General features: G+C 35.9%; 1 protein-coding gene and 2 pseudogenes across 3 annotated transcripts; 2 read left to right on the forward strand and 1 right to left on the reverse strand.

Moving 5' to 3' along the window:
• Positions 1 to 598: 598 nt before the first annotated feature.
• Positions 599 to 3,250, reverse strand: nhr-242 (Nuclear Hormone Receptor family; the record flags this gene model as incomplete). The annotated part of the gene is made up of 6 exons (NM_001356911.2): positions 599 to 1,040; positions 1,097 to 1,203; positions 1,248 to 1,516; positions 2,835 to 2,884; positions 2,927 to 2,992; positions 3,049 to 3,250. 6 exons carry the CDS (start codon positions 3,248 to 3,250, stop codon positions 817 to 819), a joined length of 918 nt encoding a protein of 305 aa, NP_001343692.1. The 3' UTR covers positions 599 to 816.
• A 3,193-nt stretch (positions 3,251 to 6,443) lies between these two features.
• Y69A2AR.11 lies at positions 6,444 to 9,357 on the forward strand (annotated as a pseudogene). The gene is made up of 11 exons: positions 6,444 to 6,577; positions 6,628 to 6,891; positions 6,933 to 7,071; positions 7,366 to 7,452; positions 7,501 to 7,741; positions 7,868 to 8,034; positions 8,134 to 8,447; positions 8,493 to 8,619; positions 8,664 to 8,775; positions 8,826 to 9,036; positions 9,092 to 9,357. Coding segments are annotated over exons 1-11 (2,062 nt in total).
• Positions 9,358 to 14,061: 4,704 nt separating this feature from the next.
• On the forward strand, positions 14,062 to 18,453 carry Y69A2AR.8 (annotated as a pseudogene). Its single transcript has 20 exons — positions 14,062 to 14,068; positions 14,280 to 14,435; positions 15,002 to 15,037; positions 15,084 to 15,155; positions 15,221 to 15,256; positions 15,368 to 15,422; positions 15,478 to 15,561; positions 15,621 to 15,692; positions 15,743 to 15,826; positions 15,874 to 16,020; positions 16,113 to 16,196; positions 16,251 to 16,417; positions 16,464 to 16,550; positions 16,646 to 16,725; positions 16,777 to 16,842; positions 16,891 to 16,979; positions 17,221 to 17,445; positions 17,666 to 17,929; positions 17,982 to 18,033; positions 18,124 to 18,453. Coding segments are annotated over exons 1-20 (2,193 nt in total).
• The last annotated feature ends 639 nt before the right edge of the window (positions 18,454 to 19,092 follow it).

Genomic DNA, 19,092 nt, shown 5'->3' on the forward strand with positions numbered 1-19,092 from the left:
GCAAATGTGCTCCTAAGCTTCCCGAGTGTTAGCTACCAATCCATTGAATCCGAGAATCCTCTTGAAGATACAGCACGAGAATAGCGACTAATCGCACTGCCAGAATAATCAGAAAACGGGAAACGGTAAAACGAGAAGAACATTCGAGGGGACTACTTTTAAAATAAACGAGAAACTAAAGCTGGTGGATCGCAACTACCACTGATACGCGTTAGCAAAAATCAGTGACACTCGCTGACTACCAGTAAAGGTTTAAGTGTTCCCCACAGTTTATCTTTATGACAAATGCAGTTGTTGCATCCCATACTACACCCAAATTCTGTGGAAAGTGAAGAGGTAGGCTGGAATTTTGTAGAAATTGTTGGAAAACTTAGACTTTTCAGGTTCAAACTCGCAATTGAATAATTTGGGACAATTTGTAAAGTTTCATTTGAACTTGTGACTATTTATCAGAATCACAAACTGGCCCATGTTTATGTACAATTCTCCGTGACTTTTGCTAATCAGTGAAATTGTAAGAAGTGTATTAACGTATTAAATGGGATCTAGGTGAAAAGATCAGTTCTAACATTCAAAAAGACTATTATCGACTACAGCAGTAAATGTAATTTTCATTAATATTAGTGAGTGTTTTGATTGTTATAAACTCGAGAAAGATTAAATCACAACATATTCAAACACAATGCGTAAACGTTTACAGATGAGCAATTTTTTAGAAACCGCTTTTCCTCGTCCCTCGTTCAAAAAATAAGTTGCAGTGTAGTTGTTTACTCTCAATTTCGACATTTTTAAAATACATAAATCAAGTTAACAAGTTCAACAAGCCATATTATTCCTAACAAAATAACTAAAATTGAGAACATTGAAAAGGTCTGAACGTTTCGTTTGGTTATAAAATAATTTAACTGAACTTCTAATTGAACCGATTAGTAAAATAATTTCTCCAAACCGTTCTGGATCATTTCTGTGTTGTAGCATTTCTGTTAAACATTTTGCTCGAGATTGCTGTGAGTTTAGTTGCACTTCGCCAGGAAACGAGGCTGGAATCAGCAAAAAAATAAGTTAAGTACTCATTAAATTTAGAAAAAAAACTAACAAGACAGCAGAAGCAATGATTTCAGCAGGCCACATTCATATTCATCTAGTTCTAGACGTTTCAATGGCTGACTGATATTTGCAATCAACTGGTTGACCAAGTCAGCACTGAAAAACTTCAGACTAAAAGTATATTCAATTCAAGAACTCACTCAGAACTGTTGAAAAGTTGCTCACAATGCAGCACACTGCCATTCTGAAGTAACCAGCATTGTTCATCAGCATCGCGTGCCGTCTTGTAACCTTGATCAATAAGTGTGAATGCAATACCATATTCTGATAAAATATTCTGCTTGTCTACATGGCTTAACATTGAAAAAGACTCGAGTTGATTTGCCCATTCCAATGCATTTTGAAATCCTATATGTAGGCACATTGCACATTCGCTCGAGGTTGCAGCGTTATATTGCTTTTGGCTGAACTGAAGCAGTGGTTTTTGCAGAATTAAAGCATACCGATTGAAAATTATACACCAAAGGTGGAGTAGCGCCAGTGGGGAAATTGTTTAAAACTACTCCTTTGGTCCCAAAATGACCAAATATCATGATAAAACTTTTCAATACAATTTTGAAAACTTTTTATTTACTGTCAAAAAGTGGCAATTACTCAGATTTTGACACTCATAATTTTGGAAGCCGACCAAAAAAAAAAATGTTTTTTTCGACATTTTTTATGTTTTAATTATGTTTTAATTAAATGTATTAAAACATTGTAGGGGCCGGAACATGCGAGATTGGTTTAAATTTCCTCAAAAGCTCGTATTTTTCAAAATTTCGGCAATTTGCTAAAACTTTCAGCGGAAATTATGAAAAATCTAAATTTTTTTGAGTGTTTTATTATGATATTCCGTTGTTTTGGATCATTATAAGTGCATTTAGACAAAATCCCCACTGGCGCTACTCGACCATCTCGGCAAAACGGCCTAAATTCATAGCATACTCTTGCAACTTCTTAACAACAATTAGGCATTTTAGCTTTTAAGCAAACTTCTGCAGCTTTTCAGACGACTTTTGCAATTTCTTAGCAGATGTAAAGCTAAATTTCGCTCACAATCCCGTCGGTTTTCGCAAATTCTTAACAGCTTTTTACAAAGTTATATAAATGTTTTTATTAAGTTGCAGGAGTATGCTATGAAGTGAATGTTTCAGTATAAATTACATCCCTTTTATTTTTGTGTAATAGTTTGAAGGAATTCAATTTGAAGATATCAGTTGGTGTTCTACAGTAAAATTACTACACAAGCAGGGGTGTGTGGCAATCGGAAATTTTTACAGTTGCCAAACAAAAATTTTTCGGGCAATCGGCAACTCCGGCAATTGCGGAATGTTATGTTTCGGAAATTGAAAATGTTTCACCTTGTTTTTCAGTATTCGATTAGTCATTTTCTAACAGAAAGCGTTCAATCCAGCAAGGATTCAATGATTTTAAATATGAAAAGATAAAATTTGTATATGCTCTTAAATCTACAAAAATTATCAAATTTATTTTTCCGGCAGTTCTGATTTCCGGCAATTTTTTGGCAATCGGCAGCAATTGCCGAAATTGCCAAAAGTTTGATTGCGCCTTCCCCTGGTTTCGAGTCACTGCTGAATCTCGTTACTATGCTCTTATCGTTAGTAAGATTGGCAACTCACATTGTTCTGTGTTTCTCCCGAAAAACTAAAATTTTGAGCGCAAGTTAGCCGATGCTGCATTTAGTGGTTTTGTTGTAGTTGCAACAAACCACTCAAGTTTCTTACCTTAGAAACCTTCGGTTTTCTCGGCCCAATTTCGTCCCGTCGCTGAATGGCTGAAAATTGGCCTTGTTGGCTAGATTTAATATAAAACTAACCATTTGGATTCATTCCTACGTTCAGGCATTTCTGAAGTCGGCATGCACGGCATGTGTTTCTTGTAGCTAAAGAACACCGATTGGTTGTTATTGCGCTTCAAAACTCTTATGTAAATAGTTACCTATATTGATCTCGCAATTCCGATTCCGCAGGCAATACCACTTTTTCTCGCCGCAAGTCATTCTTCGGAAGAATACAAGACATCCGATACAAGACAAGGCTCCATACCGACTGCTACTCGCTTTCCCACCACAAACAGCGCATAGTTCAGAAGTTTGGCTTGATGGAGTGGAAGAAGAAGTTGTGGAGCCTAGGGATGACATTTTTTTGCAAGAGCTTCTCTCAATTGTGCACCTCACCCATAGCTCTCCTCTTTTTATTCGAAAATTCTAGGAATCAAACAATGGACCTTTTTATTTACTCTTGCTCAGTTTCTACATAAATTATCCGATTCGACTCGAAAATTAACATCCTAACAGTTGTTCAAACATTCTAAACATCACTGGCCAATAATTTTACACGTAGTTTAGTCATCTGTGGCGGAAATTTTCATTTATTGTCTATAAGGATCATTGTCTTTAACTGTATCTCACTATCAGAACAGTTGTTTGAAGTATATCAAACTACTAGGAAGACGGTGACTGTATAACAGTTTAAATGGTTCACGTACTCAGCAATTCGTGGCCACTTCTCAACCAATTTTAGCCACTTTCTAACATTCATTAGATTTCAACTATTTTCCAAACAAATTTTTCTGTATTCTAACCAACTTTGTTCACTTCTTAACCAACTTTCGCCAATCTTCGTCAACTCTCACCAAGTTTTTTCCAGTTGTTCAGAGCGTGAAAATACTGCCCAAATTAACCAACTTCGACCAATTTTAACCAACTTTTCCACGTGGCTAAAGTTTGTGAAGAAGTGGTTCCGACTTGCCAAGTGTAGCTGTTTTTTGTTTGTATGTCGTGGTTTTGTTACAGTCAATGTATTTTGTCAGATGTCATGATGGTAGTCCATGAAGCTTTTCATAGATATTTGCGGGGATAATTATACCATAATCATCAAGTTGTGGTAGGACCCTCATGTAATCTTCACCCTTAAAAATAGGCCTACCTCAACTTGCGCTCGAATTTAAAAGGTCATGTTGCCTGTGTAAACACTACAAAGATCTCTACCAGCTTAGTGAAGCAGAATCAAAATGGTTCAAAAAAAGAACGCCACCCCCAGCAGCCGATAGGTAGACAATACAGTAGTCTTTTAATGCAAATTGGGACAATTTTGGAATAAAATCAGCAATTTGTTAAAGACAACTGGAGTACATAAAGCTTTTTTTTAATTTTAGCATTCATTAGATTTCTAACCAAGTTTATACCACGTCAGACAAAACTTTGAGTTTTCTAGCGCAACCTATCTTACCATCTTACCAACGATTATTGCACTAGGCAACTTTGAAATTCGAAACTTAATTACAACTGAAAAAAAATTATTTTTTTGAAACTTCAAAAATTGATCTTCATTTTACACAGCGCCGCGTGATAAAAAGTTGGTGAAAGCTTAAAGTGAATGCCAAGTATTCTATGTATTCCCGTTGTCTATAACTTGATTTTAAAATAAGTCCTAATTTGTATGAAAAGAGTACTGTATTGTTTACCTACTGAGGGTGGCGTTCATTCTATTTTTAGCGTTTTTATTTTGATTTTTTTTTTGGGAGTGGTAGAGATTTTTGTGATTTTTGTAGTGTTTACACAGACTTTTTGCGAAATGTCCGTTTAAATTGAAAGTGTTTAAATTGGCTTAGATCTCATTTCAAAAACAAAGAAAAGCAAAGGCAAAGCCGGAAATACAGGAAAGAATTCGTTGAAATTGGACGGATCTTCTATTTAAGCTAGAATTTTGTAAATAATCCGCAAATATGCAACTTGGCGAAGAAAATTATTTCTGCAAAAATGGTATGTTTTGTCTCAGACACATCAGTAAACTTGTTGGGACACATTTGGACGGATGTTTGTGCGAAACTATGATGATCCTGAAGTATTAGAGTTTTCAGTATTTAAACTTTGTTATAGGTAGTATTAATAAATGGTCTCAAATATATGAAGTGATTTTCTTGGAAAAATGAATATTCAGATTTGAACAACGAATCACATGAAGATCATCTGAGTGTTGCTAATGCTAATGGCAACCACATCTCAACTTGAGAGTACTTCAAACTCGAAAACCCACGATTTTTGTTTGATTTTTTGATTTCATAATCCTTTCATCGTGTTTTTGTATACTTTTCAAATGCTTACAAACTTGTTGTCTGCACCGTTTTGAATGGTTACCTGAAGGCATTTCTAAAAGGGTGTGAAATGTCTATAAACAAAAATTTTGTGTTTTGATAGAGGAAACATTTATTGCATTTTTATAAATATGTGAAACAATTGTGAAGGTTTTCAAGAAACTGAATGAAATTTTTACTTTTTATTTAAATCTGGTGAATGTTTAATACATTGTATAATTCAAAATTCTTGTTTTAAAACAACTGGAAATATTTGCACTGCTGTTTTATCAACGCTGGTTAACATATAAAGTCATTCTGATCGTTTTATTTTTATTCATATCCATGCCTATTAGTTAAAACGTAGTTCACTTCTACAACACTTCCTTTACTTTTACGACTCATTTTCCACTGATAAAAAGGAACCTATGGAAAAATAGTGAATTCTTTGGTATGGAGGTGCTCTTTGCGATTATTTTTATGGTTCTTTTTATAGTATAACCTTAATCTATAAACGTTGAAAAGCAGCATTACATTTGTTGAATTTGAATTTTAATAAATGTCCTTTGGTTTTCAGTATTTAAATTTTATATGGGTAGTGTAATAAATGGTCTCGAATAAATGAATTTGCCCTATTCCGATTTTATATTTATTTCATAATGCTTCCAGCTATTTATTTTGCAATATCATGTATTTTTCAAAATAAACATGCTTGCAAACTCGCGGTCATCACTTTTTTGAATGATTTCCTGAAGCAATTTCTAAAAGGGTGTGAAATGTGTACTGTTGTGTGCTGATAGAGGAAAAATTTATTGCATTCTTAGGAATGAAATTAACTATTGGATAGTTGTGAAGGTTTTCAAGAAACGGGATGAAATTTGTGCTTTTTATTTGAATTTGGTGAACATTAAGTGCACTAGAGAATTCAAACTTCTTGTTTTAAAACGACTGAAATATTTGGACTCTCGTTTTATCAACCGTGGCTCACTTTTTAATCTGAAGAGCAAACATTGAAAGAGTTTCTTATTCGGACAATTGGCATTTTTTCTTTTTTTTCAACGATTTATTTTCCACGCATAACTCAACCTGATTCTATAGAGACATGTATGTTCCGTTTTTTTTTATGTAGGGAGGTATATTCAATTTGTGTTTCGTTTTATTGTGAGTTCATAACACAAACATATATGTTTCAGTTTCCGTGTTCACTTTTAATTTCTTAAATTTCTATTTTCATCTCAAAATAACATAGAAAATTTCAGATGGGTTACTCGCCAATAAAACCATCACAAAAAAGATTTGACCTACAAGGTATACGTGGTTTGGCTATAATTGCAGTTCTCGGTTTCCATTTTTACCCTGACACTTTTCCAAATGGATATTTAGGTGTTGATCAGTAAGTGTACCAATTTTTCTAATTTATGAAACTATAATTATTATTTTCAGATTCTTTGTATTATCTGGATTTCTTATGTGTATGCTATTAAAGAGAGCTGAGAAGGAGCCACCATGTACTCTGATAACTATATTCTATAGCAAAAGATTTAAAAGAATTCTACCACTTTACTACTAATCATATTTTGTTCCATGATTTGTCTCTATTCATTTTTCCCGGACATCGTAGTTGAAACAAATCAGGAATCTGCGATACGGGCTCTATTGTTTGTGTCAAATACTCCAAAAACAGAAGCACAGGATTACTTTATGATGGTATATAATTCCGATTTGATTGATACATCCTATAATTCCAGCTCACAAAAGCAATAGACATATTCACTCATACCTGGTCGTTGTCAGTTGAAATTCAATTTTACTTTTTAATTCCTTTCATCTTCCTGTTAGCCACAAAATTGCCATCAAAATTTGAAAATGGGTACTACGCATTTATAGGTTGGTTTTATAGGTACCTTATATATAGTATATATATATATACTTATATATACGTATACATACTTATATATATATTTATATAGGCACCTTCAAGAGCGGCTGAAATTGAATTTCCAGGTCCAAAAATGTACCCATAATATTACATTTAAAAAAATTCCTATCGAATGCTATGAAAATTCTACCGAAAATCCAAGATTTTTATTTTTGTTTTTTTAGCCAAGACTAGTCTTATATATTTATAGTCTTATATATTATATATAATCTTATACCTTCTATAACAAAGCTGAATTCCAGGAATTGTGTCATATTCTTTTTTCTTCTCATCCCCTCAATCGGTAGCATTCAATAGCGTTTTTGCGAGGATTTGGCAGTTTTCAATTGGTTAGTTGCGTGTTTTTTCCAAAATTTTTGATAGGTAGAAATTTTCAGGAATAATTGTGTATCTACTTGATTATTCTGAGCAGCAAAGAGGTGTGAAATACGTCGAGCTTACAAAAGAGACAGAAGCTTTTGAGAGCTTGCTCACTGATGACGACAGCAAATATGTTAGCAGTAAATCCAACACGCATTCTGAGCGTTGTGATCCTACAACGATCATCGCATATTTGCTATTAACCGGCCTAGTCCTCATAACTTTACTTCCAACCTCATTAGATGCGTCAGTTATAAGGTACAACCTCTTTTTTCTAATAGTTTTGTACATGGCTTAAGCAGCCGTCAGTATAATTTAATATTTCTGGCAATAAGAAAGTTTAATTTCGTTATTATTCTGTCCTATGTATATAAACATTTGCAGACCACTTGTGACTATTGGGACGGGATGTTTAATGCTTATATCTGAAGATAATGCAGTTCTGTCAAATAGAGTGTTAACCTACATTGGAGATATCTCATATTCACTTTATCTAATTCACTGGCCTATTTATTCCTACTGGAAGCTCACTTACGAAGGCAACAAGCTATGTAAGTCTAAATGGCAATAACGGAACTCCTTGTCGTGTAACAAACGCTTAGGATTAGATAAAACAATAGTAAAACGTTCAACTTTCATCTTTTTTTCAGTGCTTGTTGCTGCATTGCTCATCTCAATTCTACTGGCTGCCCTTATATTTGAAACTTTTGAGAAATGGTACCTCAAACTAACATCTACAAAACTTGCACTGCTCGTTGTATTACTATTCGCTCTGAATATAGTTCTGGTAGAACGTGATCAATTCGCAATTCAAAAGAAAGCTAACTTGACGTCGACTGACAATATTACAATTGACGATGTAATCCGACAGAACAACAACTGGAATAGAGGAGACACTGGGAATCTGTATGTGAAAAATTGTAAATATGAGCAAAACGGTCCATTTGGATGGTGCAATCACACGGTATTAGGATTGATTCAAAACTACCACATTAGGCTCATAGTTTAGGGTTTGAATGCGACTTCGAAATACAAATTAATGATCATTGGTAATAGCTGGACAGCAAATCACGGCACCCTGTTTCATCAAGAATGTGGCTACAAAGCAAACACAATTATACAGGGATCTTACTCAAGTGAGTCAAGTCACATAAAATTTGAAATCACTCTAATTTTTAAGAGTGTGAAATGATTTATCCCACCGAAAACCTGAAACACTGCAAAGAATACTACAACAGTTTCCAAGATCGCGTTAAAAAGGAAAAGCCAGATTATCTGTTCATAGTTTTTAGGTAGCCGAAAACAATTGGTCAGCTTTACTTAAGCTTCACTTCGGTTTCAGGTACATTTCCATCGGTGATCCCATGCCGAAAAATGTCACAAAGTTCCGAGACGACCCCATTTATAAATCTATGAAAGCTCAGTTACTCGGGTTTCTGTCGAATACAAAGTACATGGTTTACATCCTGAATGTCATTCCAGCACACAATTGGGACTTGACAAAGAACATCGGTAAATGGCTCAAAGAAGGGGTGAAGCCTCTAGAAGTTGAGGTACGGAGTAATGAGCTAAATTTCTAACACCCTCATATCACAAGAAAAATTTCAGAAACGCTTGGGTGATGAGGTAGGCAAGCCGTACAAACAGGCGACCTACGAAATGGCGCGAAAAAGATATGCGGAGCTAGTGAAAGAGTGTAATGGGCGATGTGCTCTTGTGGATTACAAGCTCGAATTCTATAACAATGCTACTAAAACCTATAAAATATTTGATGACAGAGGATTTGCGTACCTAACCTCAACATTACATTTATCACCACTTGGTTTGGAAAAAGTGCGGCATATTTGGACGGACGTTTGTGCGAAATTATGATGGTCCATGATGGCCAACTATGGAAAAACTTTAGTATTGTATTAAAATTATACATGGGTAATATAATGTAATGGATTGTTATGATATGATTGTAAATATAAAATCAAAAAATAAACGTGTAAAATTAAAACTGATCCTCGTTCTCATCATCCTTCACATTCCAGAATCGGGTTCTCATATTTTTAGCGTGTTTCTCGCACTTTCCACCATCGACACAGTGATAGCCGGCTGGGCAGCAAGTGTTCTCACAGCAGATGGCCTGAAATGAATATGGCTTGATCTTAGCCTAACCTAGGATCTAGGATCTATGTTTCTTTGTGTCAGATTCACTTTTAAATGGAAATTCATAGTGAATTGTGGATTTTCAGCATTTTCAAAGAGCTATTTTATAGTCAGGGATTTTAATAAAAACATGTTATCTAGACATCACAGCAGGAGGTGGAAAATCGTATCTGAAACTGAAAAAATGTTTTTATTGGATAGTTGTTATGGACTTTAATAAGCCAATTCTTTTATTGTGATATAATTGGTATATTTTCTGAATTTATGAAAAATAGAAAATCACGCATCAAGTTATGCAAAAAATCTGGATTCTGGAATTGAGGTGTGTCACCCCTGCTGAATTCTTCGAGTATCCCTACAGTACCTCAACGGTACCCCTATAGTCCCATATATTACCCGACAGCCGAAAACCCCCAAAACTTGCATCGGTATGTATGCACGGGATGTAATCTCAGAAACAAGCACAGTTAAGTATATTTTTAGTTAATTTACTGAAAAAACATAGTAGGAAACCTATTTATAAATTTTTAACTTTGTCAAGATTTTTCGATTTGGTACTGAATTTCATTGATTTCTTTTGATTTTTCAAACTGTCTAACATACTTTGAGCACAATTTTTGTGAGTTATTTGTTGTCACTACGTTAAATAAATTAATTCCGCACATTTGAACAATTTCGGGCAAACTTTGTGAAGTAAGTTAATTTGTATGTTTTCCAATCACAAACCTATTTAAAATTTAGGATTATTACTGATAATTTCAGAAGTTTGAAGTAAACTTTCGTTTTTCAGTTGAAAACGCTTAACGCTTATGAAATTCTCGTAAATGACCTGAACATTGACGTAGTTCCCTTTAGAATCATAAACATATATCGTGCTCCTTCTTGCACTTATCAAAATACTGTTAGATTAATTAGTAAAATTGAAGACCTTGTGGAACATCAAGGCAAAGTTGTAGTTGTGGGAGATCTTAATATTGGAGGTATCGACTGGGGCCTCAACGACTCTAAAACTAAATTAGGTTCTTTATTAGTAGATCTGTGCAAAAACTATAATCTGGAACAATATGTCAAAATGCCAACCCGCAAATCGAAAATACTGGATGTTGCTCTTTCTAATTCCGTAATCAGCAATTTAAACATCATGGCCCCAATAGGGTCTAGTGACCACAATACCATTAAGTTTACGGTGCAGCTCTTACAAAATATATCAGTCCCTAAGAAAATGATACCAGATTTTTCGAAACTGGACTGGCCCTGCTGTGCAACATACTTTGAAAACATAGAGTGGGGTAAGGTATTTGATACCCATTCCCACGTGAACGATATTTATGAATGCTTTCTAGGCCACATTAGAACAATGTTCTCTCAGGCAGTCCCAACTATGCCGATGCCAGAGACTTCAAAACCAGTGCCTCAATATTTAAGGTCTTTTGAACAAATGGTAAAAAACCAATTCAGCAAAACGATAATGTCGAAAACTATGAATGATTTTATAGAATATATTTACCTAGCGAGAAAATATAGAAAAAAGTTGCGGAAGTATCTAAGTAACCTGGAGGTAAAGTTATTTAAAAAAAAGGGCAATAGTAAGTTTAGTAAACACGCAAAAACTCTTCTGAAACCGCGAAACTGTAGTGTTCCAGCCCTGATAGATAATGACGAAAATGAAATTGTCTCTGAACTAGACAAAGCAAATCTTCTAGCATCCTACTTTGAAGCTCAGTATACAAATCAAAATAACACGAATTTTGCTCTAGATGATGATTTTGTATCAGATCAACCAATTCCCTGGGTTACTGATGCAGAAGTTCTAAAAGTGATCATGGCCTCGAAAAAGTCGTGCTCTGTAACAAGCGACCAGGTCCCATTTACTTTTATAAAAATACTATCGCCTCTCATCAGTAGCGTTCTGGCCCAGATTTTCAACTTGAGCATGATGAGAGGGCAAGTCCCGCACGCTTGGACCGAATCCATTGTAATACCTCTTGATAAAATCACTAACGCTAACAATCCAACCGACTTCAGACCCATTAGCTTGACCTCGCACTTGTGCAGAGTTTACGAAAGATGTATATTAGCAAAAATTGAGTTATTTCTAATAGATAACAAATTTTGGTCACAAAATCAACATGGATTCCGCCCCAAAAAATCAACGGTGACTAATATGTTAGAATCTTTGAATGATTGGTCTAAAAGTATTGATCTCGGAGAGCAAATCGATATCATATACCTAGACTTTTCCAAGGCTTTCGACCGGCTCCCACATGACTTACTTTTAGATAAACTCGTATCTTTAAGAATGAACAAAAATTTACTGATATGGTTGAATGAATTTCTGTCAAATAGAAGCTTTAGGGTTAGAATTGGGCAAACGCTGTCATCCAGAAAATTGGCCACCTGTGGCGTCCCACAAGGCGCAGTTCTGTCACCACTTTTGTTTGGTATCTATGTTAATGATATATCATCAATATTGCCCGAAAAAGTAGCATGTAAACAGTTTGCAGATGACACGAAATTGTATGTATCGACCCCTAAGACTGAAAGCGAAAACAATTTACAGTCTGCTCTAGATGCTGTAGTAGATTGGACAAGGGGATCAAAACTCACTCTAAACCAATCTGAGACAGTTCACGTCACAGTAGGAAAACGTAGAACAGATTTCAAATACCACCTAGACGGTTACCCTATTGAGCGAAAAGCTATTACCAGAGACCTTGGATTTTTAATCTCTGAAAAGCTGGATTTCTCTGAGCATTGGAGGAAATGTATCAATCTAGCTAAATTTCAACTGGCCAACATGTTCAACCAGTACAGTACCTCCAATAAGAAACTAATGATTCTCTTATACAAAACTTTTATCCGCCCTCGTTTAGAATATGGAACAGTAGTGTCTTCTCCGACAAAAAAATCGGATGAGAAAGCAATAGAGTCTGTACAAAACGCATTCACTAGGCGCCTTTATAGTAGAATCAAAAAAAGATATATTAATCCAACTGATAAAGATTACAAAACTGCCATGGAACGTAACGAACTATTCGACCTCCAAACCTTAAGCACGAGACGTAAAATAATTGACAGAATCCAAGTAATCAGAATGAATAATGGTAAAGTAGACTTAAAAACATCTGAGTTTTTTGAGCAACAAGAGACCCACACTCGTTCTAAAAAGAAATATATCTGGAGCACAGGTAAATCTAAACTTAGGAGACACTTTTTTGTCAACAGAACACTAGCCACAATGAAGCAACACTGATCTAATGTTACCTTATCCTCACTTCTATCCATCATTTATTCTTGCCTTTTATACATCGATATTTGTGTTTTTTGCTTCTTCTCCAATGTAGCCATTATTTTCTTCTCATCTCTTTTTTATTTTTGTTCCGTTTTATTTATGTAATTTATTTATGTAACCACTTGTGATGGTTTGTATCTATTTATGTGTGTTTTTTTTCTACCTCACGATATCTTACTATCGTAATAAATTAAATTAAATTAAATTAAAACTTTAGAAATGCCAAGTGCAAAAGTTGCTAAAATTTGGTAAAAAAGTTGCCAAAGTTGGGCAAAATAGGTTAAAGTTGGGATCGGCAAATTCCCGGAATGGATTGTTTCAGGCAAATTAGCAAGGCAAATCGCCGGAATTAAAATTTCCGGCAAATCGGCAAATTGCCGGAGTCGAAAATTGTCCTTTTTCTTTTAGCAAATTGTGGTTTTGCACATTTTTAAATTTCAAACTTTAGACTTCAATCGGCAAAACTGTACGCATCCTATGAATGTTCCTACATCTATATTGAAAAGCAAGCAAATGCTATGAAAATATCTGAAGAAAACGGGAAAAAAAATTCAAAATGGCACAGTCTCGAGTGTTTCCGTCTTATAAAAAATTCATCCAAAAACTTCCGGCAAATCGATGTACGGAAAATCGGCAAATTGCAATTTGCCGAAAATCAAAATTCAAAATTTCTGGAAAATCGGCAAACCTGCTTTAAATCTCAATTTACTTTGCAAAAAATTCAAAATAAATATCCCAAAAATTTTGAAATAAAATAGTTTTCAACATTTTTCAAGCACGAGTTATCATGTTCAATTTGAAATTTTAAGTTCGCGCTAATTGAAACCTGTGGACATTGCCAAAAATCTATAATTTTACTGGTTACTTTGCACTCCCGTGGGAATAATAAAAATTGAATAATTAAATAATTAAATTTCATCACGTAAAAATAAAATTAATTTAATTTTCCGTAAACTCTCGTTCTCGACCTTTTGCCAAATGTCAAATCTAGCCACGTGGCAAAAATGTGCATAAAAGGAGCGAAAATCGTCATAAATTCATAATTCTATCGATATTTTACTGTTGAAAAACAAGTTAATCGATATTCTCATCATTCTTGCGAACAATTATCGGAATAGTTCCAAGAATTGCAATGGAAGGTTAGTTTTGTTCAGGTTTTGTTCAGGTTTTTACAGGGTCTTGCAGCGAAAATCTGAAATTTTTTACGGAAAATGGCGTTTTCCACCAGAAAATCGATTTTCAAACGGCACTCCGTTATAAAGATAGCGCGCGTTGTTTAGTAATGTGATGCGCTTTGGCGGCAATTCAAATTTTGAATTTAATAATTTATCGTTGTTTTTTTTTTTGCAGTTCCGATCAAACATCGAGTGTTTCAAACGTTCATCCTCTTGATGGTCCTTGTTCAATTTTCAATTGGCTTGGGCAATTTTGCACGGGATATTCGTAATTTTGGCGGAGCCGGATCAGGAAACAAAACTTGCGATCCAAGCAGAGACAATGATTGTGGTAATTACAGCATACATGAAGACAAAGAAGGTGCCAGGTTGTACACAATGTTAATGTTATTAAAAATGCCATCTCAAATTGTAGACACCTGTCAGATAATGTATTTGTATAAAACGTGTTTAAATCCCACATGTCCATGTCACGTGGATATGGCTGTGCGGGAACCGGCAACCAAGTTGCCGGTTGCCGATTTTTTTGGGTTTGGCAACTTCGGCAACTGCCGATATCAATGTCAAACATTTTGAAGCTCAGAAAGAAACATTCAGAATGTCTGAAAAACGCTATAATTTCACTCTAAACGAAAAAAAAACGCTTAAAATTATAATTGCAACAAAAAATTTTGAAACCTGGTTGCCGGTTGCCGAAATGTTGCCGAAGTTTCGGCAACCAAAAGTTGTCGGCTGCCGAAAATTTTAGGGTTCGGCAACTTCGGCAATTGCCGGTTGTCGAAAATCTCGGTTGCCGCACAGCCGTACTTGCCTATGTCTCCCAATTTAAAGGGGGTATTCAAGTACTGTCGGAATATTAAAAAGTGTAAATAAGTTTCTTAAACTTTGATTTTACAGACTCTCCAGCCACTGTACCCTCTTCTACAACAAAAGGTAAAAAATCGATAATGTTTCACATAAATAAATAAATTTCTTTCAGCTCCAAGATATCGTAATAATACTACCGAGAGTCCTCCACCTACACCACCATCATCACCACCAGCCCCAGAAGGTATATACTCATTTTTGCAAAACAACTTTATCCCGAGAAAAATCAATAATTTACCGGTTTTTCAGGATGTCACAACGAAGGGAATTCAGCATGTGATACTGGTGAGTTCTAGATTACGGACAAGTTTGCAGACTGAAAAGTCTAGGATTTCTCAAAATTCAATATCATATTTAATTATTGATTTTCTTAAAAGTATAACATTGGAAATTGAGGCTCTGACAAATACGAGCAATTGTAAACCGAACTCAAAAGACTTGAGATGTCCAGGTTTGTTGTGATTCCTCAAGAAAATCGATTCTTTATTGATTTTTCTCAATTCCAGGTAAACCCTTATTCTGCAAATTCAAGAATTTTGATGCAGCAGAATGCAAGTGTTCAGAACCACGCGCTAAAGTCTGTAAAGAAGGTATGTCCTTCAAGCCCCAGGATCAGGCGGCAATTTGAATTTATATGAATTTATTGCAGATTTTGAGTTTGATGCTCAGAGAGAGTACTGTACGAAATCGGTCAAACATCCAAAAGACTTGAGATGCGAAGGTTTGTTGTGAAATGTCTAATGATTGTTGATTGATTTTTTTCAATTTCAGGCGAACTCTTATTCTTCAAATTCCACTGGAACACAACGGCTTGTCACTGTATAAACCACCAGCGTGACAGAGTTTGTGCACATGGTGTGTTGGTTCTTTTGCAAGAGGGACTTTTTAATTTTTTTTTTCAGACTTCCAGTCGGATGAAGATAAGAAATATCAATGCAATAAAAAGCCTACAGACTTGAGATGCAAAAAACAGAAACTCTACTGCAAATTTCATTTGGATGACAAGGATTGTCGGTGTTTTGAGTCGAATCAGAAGGCTTGTAAAAAAGGTGTGTCGGGATTTTATTCAAGCAACGATACTTTGAAATTTCCCTCTTCTATTTGGCGGCAATTTAAGTTATACTTTAAAAAAATATTGCAGATTTTCAATCGCCAGATGAGAGGGATCTTCAATGTAATTCATCACAGACTACACCACAGCGCCCGAAAGACTTGAGATGCAAAGGTTTGTTAAGCTCTAACTGTAGGAAAAAAAAATCGATAATTCATTGATTGCAAGGGAAAAACTGTATAGCAAATTCGAACGTGAACCGAGAGATCGCGTGGATGAATGCAAATGTGATAATCTGGAAGATGATCGTGTTGCTTGTAAAAAATATCCCGAGTTGGACGAGTCTTTCATTAATGATTTCTGTCTCAAAAACGAGAATGATCAGAGATGTCCAGGTTTGTTTATTCTAGTTTAAAATCCATAGATTATTTCCCTTTGCAGGAGGTTCGATCTATTGCGACAACAGCACGCATTTTCGTAACAGTAGTTGCTTGTGCACAACAGGGAATGAGACAGTTTGTGATAAAGGTATTCTTTTTCAAAGTTTCATAAGCCCTGCTATAGAGAACTTGTTTTGCTCTTGATAAGAGCTGAGAGCGGCCGAATAGTTAAATAAATTACAGTCCTTCCCTTCAATCAAAAGGCAGCCGTGGTACTAATGGAACGCAAAAGAATGCATCTCTTGAAGATGAACGATGTCCAGGTTTATTTTTATTCTGAAAAACTTTGAAAATTAAATATCGATTTATTACAGGAGGATCCATATATTGTAAAAATAACTCTTCATCTCCTGACTGTTTAACCACGATTGCTCCATCTGGTTAGTTTTAGAGGAATCAAAAAATGTCATAGAAAATTCTACATTTAGAAGACAACTCCACCACTACTGCATCCTCGACTGAAGCCACCACATTCTCGACAACTACTTCCGACGAGAAGACCTCAACGACAGAGAAGGTTTGTGGGTTGAACATCGATTGGGTGCCGTCGCTAAGAGTACTGTAGCTTCGTGGGCAAAGTTCGAATTGAACAGTCCAACAATGTTCAAACTGGACAGGCTCTGGGCCAAGTTCTGATCAACTCTAGATTTATGCAAAATTTTGTAGTAACAGAAGAATTTCTCAACGGAGCGCACATTCAGACACGAAAAATTTGATTTTCCAAATCTAAACCACTACTTAACTTTTTGAAATTTCAGACAAATCCAGGACCAGCACCAGGACCCGGACCAGGACCCTTTGCCTCCTCGCCATCTCCAAAGGATGTCACAGCGGAAGCACCGACTCCTCCTAAGACTACGAAGACTACACAAACGCCAGGTCGAACACTGCCGCCGGAAGAAAGGCAAGAAGAAACTGATCCTCTTGCGAATGGCCCATCGAACATCGAATCTGACGAGGTGTACAGCAATATGACTTGTTCGGTTAGTATGAAATTTTAATTCCGCTTTTATTTGAATCTAATCATGACTAGGTTTCGTTCACTTTGAAAATTTTCGGGTCTCGCCACGAAACTAGAGCGGTGAGGCCCAACTTTCTTCAAATTACAGAGGAATTAGTCATGATTATACTTAAATCGAAGCTCTTGACGAGCTGAATTCAAAATGGTATGTATCAAAAATGTAAAAAGCTTCATAATTGCAGATGAACGTCGACATTTGTGATGAGAATTACTGTAAGAAACTTGCTGCTGGAAGGAAGAAGGCTGACAGTGGTGATGGTGGTGTTCAGTTGTATCTCTGGATTGGTCTAGCTTTTCTCCTGGCAATAAATGTTGGACTTTTTGCTAAAAACTACAAGAAGTACTTCAAGAAGAAGCGAGCTGCTCCGGTGACTCCAGCTGCTCCGAAACCTGGTGCAAAACTTCGAGAGGCTCAGGCAAAGAAGGAAATTCTAACGAAGAAAAAGGTATGGATTTAGGAAATATTTTAAGCACAAAAAAAAACAAATCGGACACTAGAACATCGAAGTTCAAAAAGATGGGACCAATCTTCATTCCCATGGAGCCTGATGTAAGTTTTTGAGGCTCACGCAAAGAGCCTTTGGCTAGCCTACCTCATATTTTCAGAGACAACTGAAAAAAAATCATGTATGTTTTGCAGATTCTGCAGGCGCCGGTACTTCCCAACGTTGTTCTGGACAAAGTGTTTTATGATCCGACCTACTATGAGATGTATGACATTGGTTCCGACGTGGATGACATCGAGTTGGATACTTCTTTCATGGTCGATCCAAGCACGATGACGGAGGAAGAGGCCACCAAAAAGAGTAAGAAAAGCAAGAAGAGCTCAAAGAGCAAGAAGAGCACCGACAGCAAGAAGGAAAATAAGGATCAGAAGGAAGAGCCGAAGAAGGGAGAAGATGAGAAGACTAAGGAAGGATCCAAGCAGAAGAGTATCGAGAAGGAGAAGAGCGTGGAGAAAGAAAAATAGATGATTATTGATAGAATAGAACTCTACTAGAATAAAGAACTTTATAGTTCAATTTGTTTTATTGATTTTTTCTGTCACAACATTAAACACATTTGAAACATGCGGCTAACTTGGGCAAAAGTTGGGCAAGACTTTGGCCAAACTTTGATTCAGCCCGAACCCAAGCTTTTTCCCAACTTTTTTTGTTTCGTTTCAAACTTGGGTAGAAGTTTGGCAAGAGTTGAGTGCAACTTGGAGTGAACTTTGGTGCAGCCTGAAGCTCAACTTACCCAAGTTTAGCCAACTTTCGATCCAAATAAAAAATATTTGGGCAAAACTTGGGCAAGAAGCTTGAGCTAAATGCCGAGTTCAGCAAAGCAACTATGTAAGGGGTGGGTGGCAAAATCTCCTGTCGGCAAACTCGGCAATTTGCCGATTTGCCGTTTGCCGAACGTAACTTTGCCGGGAGTATTTAGAGCGGTTTTTTTTATAAGACGGAGTGTGCCTTTTTGAAATTTTTTCCCCGTTTTCTTCAGAAGTTTTCGTAGAATTTGCTTACTTTTCAAAATAAATGTACATTCATTCATAGTATGCGTACATATTTGCCGATAATTTTCGGCAAATCGGCAGCTTGCCGGTTTGCCGATTTGCCGGAACTGT

This window comes from Caenorhabditis elegans, chromosome IV (assembly GCF_000002985.6).
Source record: "Caenorhabditis elegans chromosome IV".
NCBI lineage: Eukaryota > Metazoa > Nematoda > Chromadorea > Rhabditida > Rhabditidae > Caenorhabditis > Caenorhabditis elegans.